Genomic DNA, 20,429 nt, shown 5'->3' on the forward strand with positions numbered 1-20,429 from the left:
CTTTTGGCCCCTCTAGTTCTTTTGTCCTTAATGGCCTAGACATTTTTTACTTTTAAAAATAGTAACTAAAGGATTTTTTTGTAAATATTTTATATGCTATTGTAGGGATGGATGGTTTTCACTTATCTAAAAACGAACTGAGCTGGGAACTTTTGAATGGTGGATATCGGGATTAATGCTTGATCCACTCTTTTTCTTAATCTCCAGATTAAATATTGCTTGTTTTCCTCATGAATTTAATCTCCAGATTAATTAATAGATCGGGATTAAGGGTATCACATTCTACAGTTTTCAGCTCTGATCGTTTTGTTAACAACGTAATAAAAATTCAAAAACGAAAGAGTCGTTTTCAAAAACAATTGCATTTTTTAATTTAGAAAGGAAGAAGTTAATTTTTAATTTTAGTTTGTCGTTTCATGAACAAAGGTAATTTATTTTAAATTTTGGACAATGATTGTTAAAGACCGTTAACGACAACCCTTCATAATCAATCATAACAATAACAAATTAGTCAAAAAGAATCAGCCTTCTAGGGATGTCCTACTTCCATACTTCAAATTCAAGCTGACTATATACTGAGTCAAAAACAAAGCCTTGGTTTACGATTTGCTTGTATTTAACTAATTAATATTTTTGGGAAGGAAATTACATGTTCAAACCATTTTACTTTTAGTTTAAAGTACCTTATTGGGTAAGCTATACTAACATATAACTCTTAAATCTTCAATCAACTTAAAATCAATTCGTCAATTTTACGAGTTACAATTTTTGTAAAAAATGAGCAATTTGCAAGCAACGATTTTTACTTATCCTCTGCTGGAATCCTCTTTATACCCAAGAACTGTCTTTTTAAAAGTATCTGAAATCAATAGAGTAACTGGTTAACACCCTGTTTAACAAAATTATTCTTCAGTAAATAGTTGGACTCATAGGATATATGGAATACACCATTAACTTAGCTTTTCTGTAATTTCTACATTTTTCCAAGATGGTTACTCATTTCATTCTCTATATGATATATCCATCACTGATAGTACATTGAAAACCATAAAACTCTGAAATAAGTTTTGACTTTCAATAGTCCAAGCGAAAGTGCAGTGTAAAAAGACCCATTTTACTTAAAAAGTGATTTCAAATAAGCGACTAGTATGACTATTTGCTTTGTAACAACATAAAATATGCTTAACTATCACTTTAAAGTCCTCTTTCTATTCTGCAGTTTTCTGGTTTTCACTACAGAAACTTTAACTTTTTTTACTTGCAGTTACAGAATTTGGAAATTAGGATCATTATTCTCAAAATTCTGATCGGAAAGTTGGAGATATAAAAACATGTGAAATATCCCAGCTTATCATTTTGTTCATATTTTCCATAGATAAAGATAGATTGCGGATAAGACGACATTTTTCATCTTGAAAGAAATAAAAGAGATGTTTTAAAGAGGGATGGTTCCTAGCTTGGCGGAGGTTGGGATAGATAAAACTCCTATTATTGAGGGTTAGGTTAGGTTAAGACTATTTCTGGGCCGAGCGCTGCGGCTAGGATGGGCTAGGGGGCCGAGCGCTGCGGCTAGCACAGGCTAGGGGGCCGAGCGCCGCGGCTAGGACAGGCTAGGGGGCCGGCACTGCGGCCAAATAATCAATTTAGGAGTTTTATCTATCCCCCCCTCCGCCAAGCTAGGAACCACGCCTTTTAAAGATATTCCTATTTTATAGATTAACTAGGTCGGTTGTGAACATTGGCTGTTCTTATGTCATTGAGTACTTGTGGTGTACTAGAGTTCTGAAGAGAGAAAATTAAGTTAGTTTAGTCCTTCTCATGTCCTTCTTCAGTTCTCGTCGATATGATATATCGATATTCTCAAAATAAAATTCACTCCTGAGTGGTTTAACAATTATGAAATCCATTAAAACACCAAACCACCCCGCTTATCATTGAAGTACACTTTAACCCCTAGAAGTATGAGTTCGCGGACTGTACAATTCTTGGTGATTTTGCGTACATAAGCTATCTATGTTTATTTATTTATCTATGATATTTTCAAACAAATTGATCATAATTCTTAAATGCTGGTTCGATTTTCAAAAAAAAAAACATAACTACATATTTCCTTTAAAAGAACTTTAAGAGTGCTGGGTTGTAATAAGACACTAAAGGTGTTGTGAAATTTTTAAAAAGACATCATAATAGGATACCATTAATTAATTAATTGAAGTATCTACTAGACTGAAATGTTTTTGTAAATCTATGTTGTCCATTTTTAATAAAAAATCGTAAAAAGTAATCAGAAATAAGAGTTTTTCAGTGCAAAGATGAATTCATTGGTAGGAGCACTAATGTTCTTATTGCTGTTTATGAAAGCTGGATTTTCTCTTCAAACCTTCTTTGTTCCCATTCAGGTCTTGAGTAAAACCAAACATGCGCTTTTAAAGCTTACTAAGGCTAGGCATGTCCTTGATGTTATGATGTTCCTAAATTTTTCAGTATTTAACCCTATTCCTGCTGGGGGGGGGGGGGCAATTTGACCCCCCCCCTGTAGTTTTTTTTACATAACTCAAAAAGTATTCGTCTGAGGCTGTTGAAATTTTCTGACTTTTCCTAAATAACCATAGCCCTGTCTTCAGTCCTAAAAGTGGGTTTTTAGTCAAACTGCCTGAATCCTCAGGCAAACTGTCTGAATGACTACTTTTTTCTGTAACAAACTAAATCTTAGTTTTGACCCACTTTTAGTTGTCAAATTTAGATAACTTTTAGCTTTTTGGAAAGCCTATAAAATAAGGCAACACCCCCCCCCAGCGTATCCTGGTTTTCAAGTACCCCAGCAGAGATAGGGTTAACAATGATGATAGTTGATGATAATTGATTGTTAACTTTTGCTACATAGTCTGTAATTGTACTGTACTACTTAGTTAAAAATCCACCCGGTACTTGAAACCGTAATACCATGGATTAATAAGATTTGTTTGATGATTAAATATTCAAAAAAAAAACATTTAAACATGTCATTCTGCTTTCATTCCATTATTTCTAATTCATAGTTTGATTCAGGAAGATAAGTTTGGTATAACAGATTGGATAGAAATGCATCCAGATAATGGAGCATGGGGTTCAGTTGATTTCCGTTCAATTTCACTTTGCTTTTGGATGTACAACAAGTTCTATGGTTCAAGTATAAGGTAAGTTGCTTATGAAATTCCGACAGTTACAATTTTAAAACCAGAATATTTGAAAAAGAGGAGAAGGGATATGAGGCTATGAGACAATAATTTTGAATTCCCAGCAGCTGGCAAAAATTTCCGACCCCTCTGATCATCCTATTCTCAACCTATCAAAATGCTAAATTCTATAGTCAATTATATTATATAATTAAATTTGATGACTAAATACTGCATGGTTCAGAACCAATTGTTGAGAGATTCTGTAAAATAATTTGCGGGTTCATAATAAATTTTGCCAACTTCCTGTGCCCAAGAATGGATATTGAGTGTTGCTTCTTCCATGAGGTGGTTTTTAAGTAATTTTTAGCACTGTCTGGATGTTTCAAGCTGTTTCCAATGACACTAAGGACCTTTATGTAACTGGAATGTTCTTAAAACCTAAAGTAAAAGATGGAAGCGATGGCAAAAATGTACAATTGTTCATTGAAGAGTACAGCAGGAGTAAGAATTTTGGGAAACTAGTTGCCAGGTTTCAATTTTTTGTAATCAAAAACACCATTCAGTAATTCCGAAAACCCCATTATGTGGTCAAGATTGGAGAATTTGTTTTTACTTTCTATAAATAGTAAACTATTCTAGAAAATGTACAAGTTTAAAATAATGCCATGGTAATATAATTATATTGTCTTTCATTCCCAAAGTTACATATTCTCAGGTAGGGAATGATGATATAAATTAATATTTTATTTTGAATTAGCTGCTTTAATCTTGTATTTCCAGTCCCAAAGATGTCAATATGTGATCTTCAAAATTTATTTAGTGACTTACCGCATCGGAAATGGATTCATATTTGCTGGCTAAGCAATGATGGAACAAATGAGGTTTGGGTTGATGGAATTTTTAGAACTAAATACCAAATGTCATCTCATTTTGCGGAACTTTTAAAGTTGGGACAGACTAATACAAACTATTCATTAATGATTGGCCAGGAACCTGATGCTTTAAACAGCGATTTTGATCCTCATCAGACACTCCGGGGCAGAATATCAGAATTTAATGTTTGGAACTTCCCTGTTAACAAGGATACGTTACTTGCTCTATCAAATTGTTCTGTTGTACAAAAGGGAAATATAGCAAGATGGAATCACACACATATGACCATCCATGGATCAAATATGAAAACCATTGAATACGAAACTCTCTGTGAACCGTTTAAAAAACAAATTGTTATAAAACACAGAATGGCATATAACTCTTCTAGAGATTATTGCTCTAAACTTGGAGGTCACCTTCATACCCCTGTTTCTGAGAAAGACAATGATCAAATGCTGCAGCTACTAGGCAACAACTCAAAAGATTGTAAAATGGATTTCTGGATCAATTTTGATACATGGGTTGTGTCTACTAATTCTGACAACTTAAAAAATAGGAGTTATTCAAATTTCAAAAAGTTATCTCAAGATGGAAAATGTGGTATGATGACCTCAGACGGTTTTTGGATGAGTAGGACTTATGAGGATTGTATAAATTTACAGGCATGTTTTATTTGTAGTTTTCTAGAGGAGCCACTTTTTACAGTAAAAGGACTTTGCCCCCAGAGCCTGTATGACTATGTATACTACTTGGATCATGTTGACTCAGGGTTGCAGTTTGATGGGTTTAAAGGGAGTCAAATACAACTGAGAGATTCTAAATGGACCATAAATCATGGTCAACGGAATCAAGATTTGAAAATCAAAATCAATACATTTGATCCTCTTGGTAGAAAGAATTGGACTGGAAGTGACCTTTCTTGTGATGTATTAGATGAAAACACAGTTCTAACATTGTCAGTGTGTGATATGAAAGCACATTTTACATGCAATTCTGGTCATTGCATTAAGAAAGCTAAACTTTGCAACAACTTTATTGACTGTGCTGATCTTTCAGATGAAAAGAACTGTAATAAAATTATTCCAATGTTTGATTCTTCGACAGAAAACCCTCCCAATTCTTATGGTCAACAAACATTTGTGAAAGCAGCAGTATCAATCAGACAATTTGATGAAATAAACACAATACACTCCACCATAACATTGACATTTGATATGGAAATGAGTTGGATAGATTCTACAATTGTGTTTACAAACTCTCCCGAGTTTTCAGGCAATCCTGTGGATATTACAGGTAAAATATGACCTTGGCTTTAGTCAACATAATATCCATTACTCTTTTACCATTGACTGAACACTCTCTGTTTTTGCATTGGATGTGTGGCAGTTAATTTTTAGACCAAGCTTAGAAGTGCTGGTTTACCTCCAACTGGTCTTGTTTTGACTTTAATAAAAAGAACTCCTGAGGCCGAATTCAAAGAATTAAAACCACATCACTGATTCACAAAAAAACAAGAACCAATTGAGCCCTGGCTCAAATCTCAAAACACTTACAATTTCAAGTGGAACCAACGATTTTGGAACCATGACTCAAATTCTTTAAATTCGTCCTCTGAAGACCAATACTCACCATCGTCCACTACTATGGGAGTTTAATTGAATCAATAGTCCCACATATTTAATTAATGACTTAAAACACAGTTCAGAAAATGCATTAGTCTAAACTTCACAGCTCTTTTGGTTACTGTATCAGAAAAATCAAGACAATACACCCTATCTATATTTCTCTGGTTACTGTGGATGTAAAATCAAGACAATAAACTATATTCTTCTGTTACTGTAGCAGTTCACTTAGGCAATAAACCTTTATCTAATCTAATATATATGCATGGTTACTCTAACAGTTTGACTCTTACAATACCCCATCAATACACATGGCACTGCAGCAGTTCTATCTTGATATTTGTCTTGCTTACAAGATTTTATTCTCAACATTCTTGGTCTCATATTATAATGAATTTAAAAAAATGCATGTATCAATCCTGTATTCTGTAAACATATAATGTTTCAGATGGTTCTAAGCGTTCTATTTGGGCTCCACACCAGATTTATTTTCCAAATGGAATGCTGGGAAAGACTATTGGAGATTCAAAATTTCAACTTCAGGCGATTCCATTGTCAAGTCCTAAAGCCCCTGATGTTGGGCAGTCAATTGAATCTATTGCTTATGATGGAAAGGATGTTATGCTTTCTCTTATCAGAAGATATAAGGTTTATTATTCATAACCTGCTGATACTGTCCAACGTTTTGGTTTTGACTTTCACAAATCATTTACAAAAGATTTATTTTTACATATTTTTTTCTATTAAAGCCAAAGTTGTGCTTCATGATATAGAGGCAGAATTGGAGAGAAAGAAGTTTAGAAAAATACAATACTTAAAGATTTGAGTGCAAAACCATGGAAAATGGGTTTCTTACCACCACAGTAATCCCAAAACCTGTAACCCAAGCTTATGGTCAGTATTGAGCTTACATGACACTGTTCCTTGCATATAATTTGATGAAGTGCCATCTGTTTCCTTATAAAAATCCTCAAAGCAAAATAAGGAATCAAACAGGATGCAAAACAAAACACTTTTTACCAACTCATTTAAAAATTTTTTATTTTTTATTTTTGGGGTTGCTAATAAACCTGTTATTGCTTAATTAAAATTAAAAATGAAATTAACAATATGTTGATACAGGGAGAGTTCTACTGTGAAATGAAATTTGTCAATTTTCCTTTCGATGAACAAGTTTGTTTTGTAGAAATTGCTATGAGGTAAATACTTAACCTGACTTGAACTTTATTAATTTAATCTGTTATATAACTGGTGATGGGGGGGCAAGCCACACCTGTATCCTATCCACAATTAACTCACAAACATAAACTTGCCGCAAAGTGCTCACCCATGGCGCTTCCTTAAGGACACCCATGTATCTTCCAGCAAAATGTTTAATTTTTAATTCCTAATTCCAGCTATAAATGACTAATAAACTCCCCTTTGGCAATGTCACATGATGATAATTGATACAAAATAGATTTTTATTACTTTAATACCAAAACTTAATAGGTCTTAGATGAATTTTACCCATTTACCCATGACCCCTTTAAATATTAAATCAACCCTTAAATTAAAGACATATTGCTAGAAGATATATAGGTTAGGTTAAGGAAGCGCTACGGGTGAGCGCTTTCCAGTGAGTCTATGTTTGTGAGTAAATTGTGGATAGGAAGCTAAACAGGTGGTGTGGCTTGCCTTCCCCCTCTAAACTGGCTAAGACACTGTATTAAACAACCTATGTTTCAGTATTGGTCCGCACAAGAACTTGAAGATGATTCCTGAACTTGAACACCATGCTGTTCAATACACTAGGAGCAGAACACTGAGCGAGTTCAGCGTTGGTAAAATTAGGTGCAAACTTTCTTCATCAGTGGGTCAGGGCATTTGGAATAGTGTCTGCAGCAGACTTCTGAAATTTATTTTTATACTTTTGTAGTCAAAATCACTTTTAAATAATTCTGCCATTTTGTTATTATGCATATTAGTTGAACCAGATAGATATCAAGGTGATAGTAACACAGAAAGTAGTTAGGAAACATGGGCAGACATGAACCAAGGTAGACAGGAGCCAAAATAGACAGGAATCTATACAGATATGAATCCTGACATGCATCCAGACTGAAAGCAACAATTTTTTAGCTGGAGTAACTTCACTGACAGTAAGGAGAGCATCTTTAAGATATCCATTGAACTGAACAGGCTCTACACACCCTTTCTCATATCCATCTTCATGCAAACATTTCTTCTCTGGTTCCTGGCTTATCTCACTCTTATTATCAAGGTTAAACAATTTTTTAATCAATTCCTATTTTTAAAGTAAGTTGTTTGAGCCAGTCTGTATGCTCATCTAATTTAGTAAATACTAAACAATGAGACCAAATACATACCAATCGGAGGACTAAAGGAACTTTGCATACTTAAAATGAGCCCAATTTTTCATTGTCTTTGATTATCTATAGAAGGCTGATCACATTATGAATATTTCTTCTGACAGTGCTGACAGCCTTTTTATTCAATGGAAACTTGCTAACTTCAAAGCCTGACTGAACTGTAAAATCTCCATTAATGGTCAACCTAACAAAAAAGTCCTTTACAAAGTAAATGCAAGAATTTTCTTCTAAGTATAATTTTCAGAACAATACATGTATATTCACTTTTTTTTTGGGGGGGGGGGGCTTTGATATTAAATCATTATCCATTTAGTTAGAAAACTTCAGTGATAGATTCATGGGTTCCTTAACTGCTTTGCTGGTTCTTGTTTCCCTTATGGCCTCAATAAAGGTGATATGTTGTATCAAAAATACTTATTCATCATAGCACCAGTCAGATAGGAGAAATAGGGTTTCCAACGAAATTTTCGTTGAACAAAATTCACAAAAATTAACAAACAAAACTTAACAAATTTCACGAATTTTGATGCACTTTCGACATTTTACGAAAAAATTTTGTCCATTTTCGCTAAATTTTTGTTCCCTTTTCGTTGGATAAAAATCGTAACTTATTTCCAATTTGAATCAAGCAGATTGTGGGATTTCTGACGGAGTGTCTGGTAAGCCCCCCCCCCCAAAATGTGTTGCATATTATCATATTACCAGGAATCCAGGGGCGCCACAGGGGTCCCCCCAGCATCGAGGTGATGAAGTTGATGAAGAGCTCGATGTTTATCTCCGACTTCTCTTCGAGGGTTCCGTCGAACTGGGAGAGGAGAAGGCTGTTGAGGTGAGAATCTAACTCTCTTCTTCATTCTCTGGGCTCTCTGGAGAGGTGCTGGAGAGGTTGGAGCCAACAAAGCTGGAGCCGGAGCCAACGGAGCCGGAGCCAACGGAGGTCTTCCACGTTGGGGAGGCAACTGTGGAACCAGAGGACGATCAGAGAAAACAGGTTTGAGCCGGTCTGGTGAATCGACGAGAAAACCAACCTTCTCATCTTCTCTGGAACCAGGGGGCGGAGGTTGCCCGTGGAGGTGTCACAGAGTAGGATGGAACCTGAGAACGGAACAGAAATAACAGATAAAGTTGATGAACGTCTGAGTACTTCAATCTTTGGGCAGGACTGCTGTAGGATAGACATTTTGGAGAACGATATTCCTGGAACTGGAGGCGGAGCAACTGGTTGGAGTTCGGATAACAAAGTCGTTGGCAGAGGATTGTGTGGAACATCGCTGGACTCTGGACGGGACAGGGCATCAGCAACTACATTCTCCGGACCAGGAAGATGAAGGATCTCACAGTTGAACTCAGACAGGAACGATAATCTCCTTTGCTGCATGGCGGACCAGGGCGGAGATGTTCTAAACAATGCATATGTCAATGGTTTGTGGTCAGTGAACAAAATAAACTGTCTACCCTCTAGCATGAAGCGGAAGTGGCGGAGAGAAGAGTAGGCAGCGAACAATTCACAGTCGAAAGCGGAATACTTGAATTCAGGGGCGGATAATTTCTTGGAATAAAACGCAAGAGGGGCCCAGGAACCGGATACTTCTTGTTGTAAGACTGCTCCAACATGAGATCCAGAGGCATCCACAGATAAGGATATCCTGGCGGAGGGATCAGGGTGAACCAGAGTAGGAACATTTGCCAGGATGGATTTGGCAGCTGCGAAGGATTGGTTCATCTCTAGGTCCCAGGTTAGAGTTGGAGATTTACCTTTGAGAGCCTCAGTTAAAGGACGTAGGAGACCAGCTGCAGCCTTGATAAATCTTCTGTAGAAATTGAGAATCCCTAGAAACCTCTGTAAACCCTTCTTGTCTGTTGGACGAGGGAAGGCGGAGATAATCTCGGTGTGCTTCGTCAGAGGAATACATCCTGAACCTGAAACCCTCATACCAAGGAAGTCCACTGCAGGAGCTGCAAAAACACACTTGTCAGGGTTGATACTGAGTCCATGGAGTCGGAGAAGATCAAGCACGGTCTGAACATGTTTAAGGTGAGAGCTGAGGTCGGGGCTGGAGATAAGGACGTCATCCACATATACAAAACAGTAAGGAAGTCCTTGAAAAATCTGATCCATCAATCTTTGGAAGGTGCATCCGCTGTTTCTGAGACCAAACAGCATCCTCAACCATTCGAACAGGCCAAAGGGGGTGATCACCGCTGTCTTAGGCACATCTCCAGGAGCCATTGGAACTTGATAATACCCCTTGGTTAGGTCCAGCTTAGTGAATACCTTGGAACCGTGAAGTCGAGATGAGAAATCTGCAATATTAGTAAGGGGATATCTATTAGGAACAGTTTGAGTATTCAGGCGGCGGTAATCGCCGCAAGGTCTCCAGGAACCATCAGGCTTCTTTACCATGTGCAAGGAACTCGCCCACGGAGAGGAAGAGCGTCGGATTATCCCTGCAGACTCCATGGCCGCAAACTCCTTCCTTGCAGATTCCAGCTTTTCTGCGTCAAGGCGTCGGGCTTTGGCAAAAACTGGCGGGACAGGCGATGTGGGGATGGTGTGGAGGACTGGATGCCTTGGATCTGTGGTGAAAAAACCTTTGGAGGAGACAACATCAGGATATTCGGACAGGAGATCACAGAACTCTTCAGGGGTAGAAAGGAGAGCAGCATAGAGACCTGATTTGCTGTTGACTGAATAAGATGAAACGGCGGGTATTGGTTACAGGGTCGAGGAGTCAAGGAGACAAGAACCTGCGATGTCAACCAGGAGGTGATTGTGGCGTAGAAAATCTGATTCCAAAATTGGCGTGGATATGTTGGCTAGCAAAAAATTCCACTCAAAACGTCTGGAACCAAACTGTAGAGCTAAACAGCGGGAACCATAAGTGTCCATGGGGGATCCGTCAGCGGTTCTCAACTGAACACCAGAACCTGGAGCTGAAGGTGATCGTGGAAGGTGAGGGAACACTGACACAGAAGCACCGGTATCAACGAGCTGAGCTTTTTCTTGAGGAATAAAAGGGGTGAGGAGTGGGTTTCGGCGGGAACCATGTTTACAACATCCCCGCCGTTAACTAGTTTCCCGAAAAAGAACATGGCGACCTGCACTGGTTATCCTGGTTTCCCCACTTGCGATGATACCAGCACTCTGAGGAGGTAGATGAGGATGTAGATCCCCCTGGACTGCTGGATCTAGTGCGACTAGAAGAGGACCTGGTTCTGGAGCTTCGAGATACCAGCGATACATCCTCCATCGGTCTGTAGTCTTGAGACGAAACTGCATCGACGGCATTAACTCTTCCACGAACGGTCCATAGTTCGTCTGCTCTGGTAGCCATCCGTCTAGGGTCAGCAATTGATTCCGTCAGTAGATGGGAACGAATATCTGCAGGGAGACGATCCATAAACAGGCCTAAGAAAAAGAAACCAGGTTTCTCATCTTCAGGGAGGAGTACTAACATTTTATCCATGAGTTCTGAGGGTCTTTGATCAGTCAGAACTGGGATACTCTGGAGAGCCTGATACCTCTGGAAATTACTGAGAGTGTACATCTGGATAAGGCGGGTTCTCAGGGTTGCATAGGGACCTGAAGTTGGATTACGGATCAGATCTATGAGGCTAGTGGCAACGTCCTGGGGAAGGGCTGCAACACAGTGGTGAAACTTGGATAGAGAAGTCGTCACGCGCTTGATCGCAAACTGGGCCTCAGCCTGGAGGAACCACACCTCGGGGGAGTCCGTCCAGAAGGTGGGAAGCTTGATGGATCGTCCAAACCTTACTTTGGTGTTTGAGTATGAAAAGAGCAGGGACTCGGTAGAAACCAATTTCGGGCGCTTCAACGAGAGAATTTAATTCCGACAAAAGAATCATGTCGGGGTCACCAAAATGTAGCGACGAAAGGAATAAGACCAAATGAATAAGACCAAATAAACTGACTGAATATATATTTATCAAAAACAGTATTTATACTAGATGCAGTATATCATAATCTAAACAATAACATGTGAAGTATGGAATATGCTGTGTACTGCATTCCAGGAACCAGGGGCGCCACAATATTATTTAATAGCAAAAAGTTAAACTAGCAAATATCTCAGGAGAAACAATAATTTTTTAATATATTAGTTTCAAAATCGTATTTATGAAAATTGATAAAATAATTGTTTATCATTGACTTTCTGCATTTCTATTTTCACATCTAGTAAGGGTAGTAAGTAAGTAAGTAAGTAATTATTTATGAAAAATAATGAAAATATACTAAATTAAGTGTTTCAGAAGAAAATATTTGAAAACCTCCAAAAATAAAAAAAATTTAAAAAAGGATAAGGAAAGAAGAGGAAAAGGAAAGTTACATATTATACTGTTTACATTATATTTAATACCAGCTGAATGGCCGGGCGTTGCCTGTGAAACTTTTTTTTATTCTTTTTTTTCAAATTAAAAAAACGAACGTTTGGCCAGCTATACGTAACATATATATGTCTTATCACTTTAGCTCTCGATCGCATCCCATGAAAGTTATATCTGATGTTCCTATCTCGAGAAATTGATATACAACTTTGTCAAATTTAAACAAAAATTAATATATATAAAATTTTGTATAAAAGTAGTGGGTTTAGATGGATCAATTCAGCAAGTAAGCAACCAATCTGAAAACAATGATATCCCAGAGAAAGCTAATTATAACTTACGTTTACTCCAATTCTAATTTTATATTTGTTATTTCTATTTTTAATAGATTTAATTCATCCCGTATTACTTGACCAGAAATTCCACCAATGGCAGTGCAGTAAAGTGGTCACGTGATACAGGCGGAGACACGTGACTAGTATACTACTCTGCCATTGGTGATAGTTCCGGTCATGTGATTTAAGTTTTGGATTTTCAAAATTTTACATATATGAATTTTCGTATAATTTTTACACAGTTTTATATCATATTTCTCGAGACAGGAACATATGATAAAACTTTCATGGGTTGCGATCAAGAGCTAAAGTGATTAGCTTTCAGCCTATACCCCCTTTCATTTTTCCTTTGATATCTGATCGGAATGAACTTATTTTAGTCCTTATGAGTAGAGAATAATTAGATTTCTCTGATATAGTACAATAGCACAGATTCATTATTATTTAGTGCGCTGAAAATATAGTTTAAAAGTTTAATGAGTGCTTGCATAACATTACGTTATGGTTAAAAGCCAAATTGATTTGTTTTAATAAAGCTATTATTGTGAGAAATGAAAATTTGAAAGTATTCTTTTATTCAGAATTTTTTTCCAATATTTAAGAAAATCCATTGATTAATGATTGACTCAAGATTGAAAGTGTTTTGCCTAACGCAGCTAGGTATTAATTTTGGATTCAAGTTTTTTTACAATTTATTGCAACCCCTCCTTTTTGTTGTTTCTCGTGTATTAGTAAATAGTTCGAAATCTTTGATAATGAATAAATTAGGTATATGAAATCCCAGATTTCTTGTTAAACTAAAACTGATCCGACCCCTTACTTTATGCATAAAAAAAATTTGTTCACAAATAATGTTGAAAAAGTGAAAAAGTTTAAGCGTTTTAATGTAAGTTATTTAGAAAAAACCACACTAGTGGTGGTGGAAAACACCCCCCTCCCCCCCCTAGCAGTGATAAGGTTAAACAAAAGGTTTTAACGAAAATTAAAATATTGGTGAAAGTTAACATTTCGCAAAAATGGGATGGTGAAAATTTTTGCGAAGAAAAAGATTTATAACGAAAAGTCGAAAATTTAAACGAACTTCACGGAAAATATTTACCGAAAATTTTCATCTTCGTTCACATTTTAGTTGGCTGAACAAAATTTCGCGAAAGAGATTGTAGGAAAATTTGGAAACCCTAAGGAGAACGCATATATTCACCAGTACTATGAAGAGTAGCTTATACACAGATCTATTAAATTGAGAAGCAGCTACTCTATATAGGACTGTGAATGGACTGTTTATGGTACACATTCTAGAAATTGTTAACGGCGCTAGGAGTTATCATGCAGTTAACGATCAGATTAGAAGGCAACATTCAATAACATAAAAAGTTTACGAAAGTATTTTTTAACACATCTGTTTTTTTACTTTCAAATTTCAAAATGAATGTTTTTTTGTTGTTTGTTATGACAGAATCTTCTGTTGCTAATTTTCAAAAAATTTGCCATACAATACTCAGCTCTAGGGTAAACTAATCTTGAATAATAATATCATAATATACTAGATAATATTTGAATTATCATCTTCTTTGCAGAATAATATTCCCAGCACAGCTGACTTCATGATGATTGATCTTTGGTTTGGTTGGCTTATACTCAGGGATACACAAGATGTCTAATTAATTGGGAACCCATCTTTGCCTGCACACTAAACTTAATCTATAAGAGTCAACCAACTCTATGTAGAACTTTTAAACCAAGCTACAGTGATAACCAGAAAACTCTGAAATAGGAAGACGACTTTATAGCAATACTTAAGTGTATTTGATGGTGTTACAAAGCAAATAGCTTTACTTGAAACATATGGTATCACTAATTAAGTGAAATGGGTCTGTTTACACTGCACAATTGCTGTCTGATCGGACTATTTAAAGTCCTAACTTGAGCTTAAAAGTCGTCTTTCTATTTCAGAGTTTTCTGGTTATCACTGTATATAAGAACATTAACGTGGTTAATAATTATTTTGAATTAACCAAAGACGGTAGAAAGCTCTTTGGAATTAACCAATATCAGCTCAGGATTGGAAATATAAACAGACAGACAGAGCTTACTACTTTATATATATTGATAATGTAATAATGAAAATAAAGAAAACAGAATTTAACACATTTCCTGCTAGACCCCGACTTTAGATTTAGAATAGACAGACTTGTTAATGTTAAAATCAAATGGCAGACCACGTTTAACAAATCCCAATGCGAACAGTTGCTGAAAATGGAACATTACTGTTATCACTTTCACAAAATAATAGTAAAAGCAGACCTGTTTCAAGACTAAAAGTCTTCATTTCCATGTTTATTGGGACAACTTAAAAAAAACATTTATCTTTTTTAAAGACACTAAACCGTTGATCTATATTATTGTTGTATCCATACAGCACCTTTCTGATCATCATCTTTCATGTGCTCTTAGAGCAATATCCCTTCAAGGTAAACAGCTCTTAGAGCAATATCACTTCAAGGAAAACAGCTCTTAGAGCAATATCACTTCAAGGTAAACAGCTCTTAGAGCAATATCACTTCAAGGAAAACAGCTCTTAGAGCAATATCACTTCAAGGTAAACAGCTCTTAGAGCAATATCACTTCAAGGAAAACAGCTCTTAGAGCAATATCACTTCAAGGTAAACATCTTATAGTGCAATATCCCTTCAAGGTAAGTAGCTCTTAGCGGAATATCCCTTCAAGGTAAACAGCTCTTAGAGCAATATCACTTCAAGGAAAACATCTCTTAGAGCAATATCCCTTCAAGGTAAGCAGCTCTTAGAGCAATATCTCTTCAAGGTAAACAGCTCTTAGAGCAATATCCCTTCAAGGTAAACATCTCTTAGAGCAACATCCGTTAAGGTAAACAGCTCTTAGAGCAATATTCAAAAATTGATAACATCTGATTTGATTGCGACTGGTTTGATTGCAACTAATTTTTCTTCCGACTGATTTTGATTGCACTTGATTTGATTGCAACTGATTTGATTGCTATTGATTTAAATGCATCTGAGTTGATTGCAAATGAAAGTGTTTCCAAGGAGCAATATCTATTGAAGTGTAGCGGTGGGAAATATTTAATAAAGGGAAAACTGCAATGCTAGGAAAATAATTATTTTAATCTTTTGTAAAAAAGACTTTAATGATTACAAAAAGAGATCTTTTAGAGGACAACACTGATCAGCTGTTAGAGCAATATTCATTATTTCATAAACATTTAGGAATTGGTAAATGATAAAAACTTGATCTAATATGAACCTTATTATTTTTAGAATGGTAACAACAAGTGGAGAATCAATACTGTTGTGAAATATGTACTTTTCCTTGCAACAGTGCTGTTTATTATCATCTTTATTTTACACTTTTAACTTGAATAAATTGGCATTCCATTCGCTTCAGATTTGTACATTTAAAAAATTCAAACTTGAAAAGAAATTTAATATTTTGATTGTGGTGCCATTTTTGGATATATTCATTGTTGCTACTAAAATATTTTAATATGTAGAATACAAAAATTTTGATAAAATTTTATCAAAATCTTTAACTTTAATAAACTCCCAGTTTTTTAAGATTAAAGTATAATTAAAACCAATCAGATTGGTTTTAGCTGTAGACCAAGTCTAGCTTATACTTGTGTTTTCGTTTTTTTACCTCTGCTCTGAAATGAAGAATTTTTCAAATATCAGAATTCTTTGATTAAATGTAGTCATTTCTAACTTATCTCTCAATGTAAATATCAATAATAAAAATTTTATTTTCCATTCTATTTCTGTTGTTTATTAGTTCATGAATGATTGAAGATTTTTTTGTGAACAAACACCATTTTTGAGATCAAACGAAATTTTTCGTGAACAAAACTATGAACGAACAACTTTTAAATTTAATGAAAAAAAATAATGATTTAAAAAGATTTAAAAAAAACAAAGTTTTTTTACTGAATGAACCAACTATTTTAAAAAACGATAGTTTTTTTACTGAAATAATGATTTTTTGAACAAACTTTTGAAAAAGCGACTGTTTTAAATACTGAACAAACTATCTTATTGAACAAATGATTTCACTGAACAAACAACTATACTGAACAAACGATTTTACTGAACGATCATATATACAGTGAAAAAATGAACAAAATAGATGGAAAATGAACAATACTTTTGAATACGAAGGAAATCAAATTTTTTAAATAATTGAAAAAAATTAATGAAATGAGTTGTTCACGAAAGATGAATGAACGAAAAGAAAACTGATAATAAAATTCTTTGTTTAATTACTGCACAAACTTGACTTTAAAGTGCACCTCATGATTTGTTCTTTGTTTTGTATGAATACTATTACTTTAAGTAAATAGTGACAGGTGGACAGAATCGGCTCGAACAATACATCCTGATCAACACTGCTGTGGTCGTCAGCTCCCGGCTCTTCATGGCTCACAGCTGGCTCATAAAAATTCAAAACTCGAAATCATAGCTTATTTGATCTTCCCAAAACCAACCCACTAATGCAGATCTTTGCATCAAATAAAGTGCATTTTTTGTCAGCAATATAAATATATAAATTTGATAACACAGTTGATAGTAGACACAATCATTACAGGATGTTTTCTCTCTGTTTCAACATCTGTGAACTATCAGATCCTGTTCTTGTGTCACATTCTTATATTCGATTTTGCTTTCCTGTTCTTACAAACATCATTATTATGACAAAAAAATTCTCCCTGGGGCTGGGTTAATTTAACTTTTTTGAATGTGCATTATATTAACGGTCTAATTTTTTTTTGAGTTTACACTGTTAATTTTAAGATTGTATAAATCGCGTAATAGTTTACAAATATTCTAATTTAGTTTTAATTTTGATAACAAAATTCTGAATTCAATATTGAATTCACATTGCCAGTGATTTTTAATCTGCTAAATTGAATGAAATGGCTTCACTTCTGGACTCCCCGGCATATGCCACTTTTTTAACAAAATGTATTAAACAATATCAATATGACTTTTTGTAGACACTTCTTTACACTTTTGAGCATCAATACACCCACACAAAACGTGGGCCCAATCGGTTCGGCCGTTTTGAAGTTTATTGGATACATACAAAGAGAATGATAAACAGACAAGCAAAGTATATAGTTGAGATTAGTCAGAATTTGTTTGTACAATATGTATATATATGTAATAATTAATAGTGAAATCTACATAATTAACTGATGCATTTCAATTCATTTATTGGCCAATAAATACATACTTTAATTAAAATTATCACATATTTCTTCAATTTTAAACATTACAAACTGGAGCTGGGAACTTATGATTATTCCTCCAGCAACCACAAGGACTTGTAGAAGCACATCTGATATCATCACCAATACAGCTATGAAGCTTTTCATCATTGAAGTACTTGACACCAGTGATTCTCTTAGCGACATCTCCTTTAACTGTTGACACATGGCGTATGTTAGTAGGGGTCCATCTAGTGTTAGCATTGTCATTCCTGTAATCATCCCAGTATAGACAGCCTCCTTGACAATAATCCTGCTCCCAGATAAATCCTACTCCATCACACCAGTTGTCATAGCTACCATGAGCATTCTTTCCAACATAAATATTAGGATGGGTGTCCTTTACGTCTCTCGTATACCAGCCACTGTGTTGAAACCACGTGACTGAGTCCTGCTCCCAAGAGCCGCTGTTCTTGATAAAGTTGACAGTGATGTGCTCCCAATCATTGTCATGACTTCCACCACCCAAAATACACTCCCCCTGCCAACCATACCAAATCCACCAAACCAACTTGGCATAATCTCCACATTCCACAAAGTCATAATAAAGGGGAGCAAACTCATTGAATTCTCTGCATATACCATTGCTTTGATCTGATGCTAAGTCCGGAAAACAGTGTCCTTTGGCGCTTCCATCAAACCTTAATAAAGGGATTCTTGCCTTTGCAAAGTCAAACATCCAGTCCTGGCTAGCTCCATCTAAAATTAAGATAATGGAGATATTTTTTCAATGGACTCCCTCTTGCAGATACTGCTTTGGGAAGTTATGAAAAGGTTTAAAAGAACAATCTACTAAAGAGTAAAAGTGACTAGAATTTAATCCTAAAGTTGGAAGGGGATCGGTTCAAACAATACATCCTTGAATTACATTGCCTATGGTCCGCACCTCCAGACTCATTAAAATGGTGCATTTTCTTGATAGCGAATTCTTTTTAGCTTTTCCACAATTGCTGAAAACTAGGGTTTCCAACGCAAGTGGATTTTACTTGGACGTTATTGTGAGTCCTGTAAATTCCACGCAATTCGATAACAATTGCGTGCAATTCCGTGCAACGGAGTTCCGATTGGAAACCCTACTATACTTCGTATTGAATGAATAATCTGAGAAAACCCAAAAATAGAAATAAAAAAAGAACCAACAAACTTTTTAAGATAAAGTTGAATGTGAAATAAGCCAGCACTATTACCCTTAAACATCTGGAAACTATATTTTATCAAATTTACAATTTTTTCCAGATGGGTAAAAAATACGTTGTTTTAAAAACCCTTTATAAAAATCGAATTACCTTCTGCTGATGTTGAATTGAAAAGAAGAGCCAGGAAAATCAAAGCTTTGAGCATTGTGCAGTTCTGACAAGGTGAAAGTAGTTCGGATATTTTATATGGATTCTTATCTTAAAATAAACATTAACCTGACAGGCTGACCCCCACTTTGTTTGTCTATATTAACCCTATTTATCCTGACGTCCGATTTCATGACTGGTTTCCTCAGGGGGGGGGGGTCAAATTGTGCCCCCCACCTTTATTTTTATTTTATTTAAGCAATAAAAGTGCAAAAAATAAAATTGCGCAAAATGCGACAAATTATACATTTTGAAAAGCCCTAGACGCTGAATTCAAATGTGCAATTATATTTGCAAGAAAAGTCAGAAAATTTGAGCTTCCTAGCTCAAATACTTTTCGAGTTTTCGCAAAAAAAACACGACAAATTGACCCCTCCCCCTCAGGATAAATAGGGTTTCACAAAAAACTAAAAATTTTATGATAATCTTAATTTAAAAACAATATGAACTTTTAATTAAAAAATCAAAAAGTAAAATTAAAAAGTAAGAACAAAATAAAAATACAGTGGTTCACAGAGAAATGTGGAAACGAAGAAAACATTTGTTAAAAAATACTGTAGTTCGCAGTAACTCATGGAAAATATAGGGAGCCATTGGTAACTTCTGCAGTTATAATTTTGTTCTGGGGACTGCCGTTCTTTCAGATCATCATGTCGTCATTGATTGTTATGGTATGGTTTTTTTGTTAAGAAGTACAGTTGTCCGCCGAAACAAACATTTATTAAAAAATAGTAGTTCAAAGAATAATAAATGGAAGACGAAGACGATATTTTTTTAAAACAGTGGTCCGCAAAAAAATAATTGAAAACTATGACGTCATTGGTTTGCAGGAAAAAACATAAAATGAAGAAGACATTTTAAAGAAATATAACGAAGACGACATTTAAAAACAGTTGTCCACCAATAAAATTGAAAACAAAGACGACTTTGTTTATAAATACGAGGTCCAAAGAAAATTTCGAAAACGAAGACGAAATTTTTAAAATACAGAAGTTAACAGAAAAAATGAAAAAGCCATTCGATGGGAAAAATTCATTGCAATGCAAATTAAACGCAAATATTTGCTTAAACTGTGCAATT

At 35.4% G+C, this 20,429-nt stretch overlaps 2 protein-coding genes across 2 annotated transcripts; one reads left to right on the plus strand and one right to left on the minus strand.

The window, feature by feature from the left end:
- Positions 1-2,299: 2,299 nt before the first annotated feature.
- Positions 2,300-14,382, plus strand: LOC111702399 (uncharacterized). The gene is made up of 10 exons (XM_023474069.1): positions 2,300-2,399; positions 3,049-3,176; positions 3,526-3,687; positions 3,979-5,324; positions 6,102-6,301; positions 6,776-6,852; positions 7,382-7,486; positions 7,775-7,916; positions 8,339-8,416; positions 14,285-14,382. Exons 1-10 carry the CDS (start codon positions 2,313-2,315, stop codon positions 14,366-14,368), a joined length of 2,409 nt encoding a protein of 802 aa, XP_023329837.1. The 5' UTR covers positions 2,300-2,312; the 3' UTR covers positions 14,369-14,382.
- A 3,597-nt stretch (positions 14,383-17,979) lies between these two features.
- LOC111702381 (uncharacterized) lies at positions 17,980-19,401 on the minus strand. Its single transcript, XM_023474049.1, has 2 exons — positions 19,293-19,401; positions 17,980-18,705 (listed from the first exon to the last, which is right to left on the minus strand). Exons 1-2 carry the CDS (start codon positions 19,345-19,347, stop codon positions 18,005-18,007), a joined length of 756 nt encoding a protein of 251 aa, XP_023329817.1. The 5' UTR covers positions 19,348-19,401; the 3' UTR covers positions 17,980-18,004.
- Between the last annotated feature and the right edge of the window lie 1,028 nt (positions 19,402-20,429).

The sequence above is a fragment of the Eurytemora carolleeae genome, unplaced genomic scaffold (assembly GCF_000591075.1).
Source record: "Eurytemora carolleeae unplaced genomic scaffold, Eaff_2.0 scaffold498, whole genome shotgun sequence".
Classification (NCBI taxonomy): Eukaryota; Metazoa; Arthropoda; class Copepoda; order Calanoida; family Temoridae; genus Eurytemora; species Eurytemora carolleeae.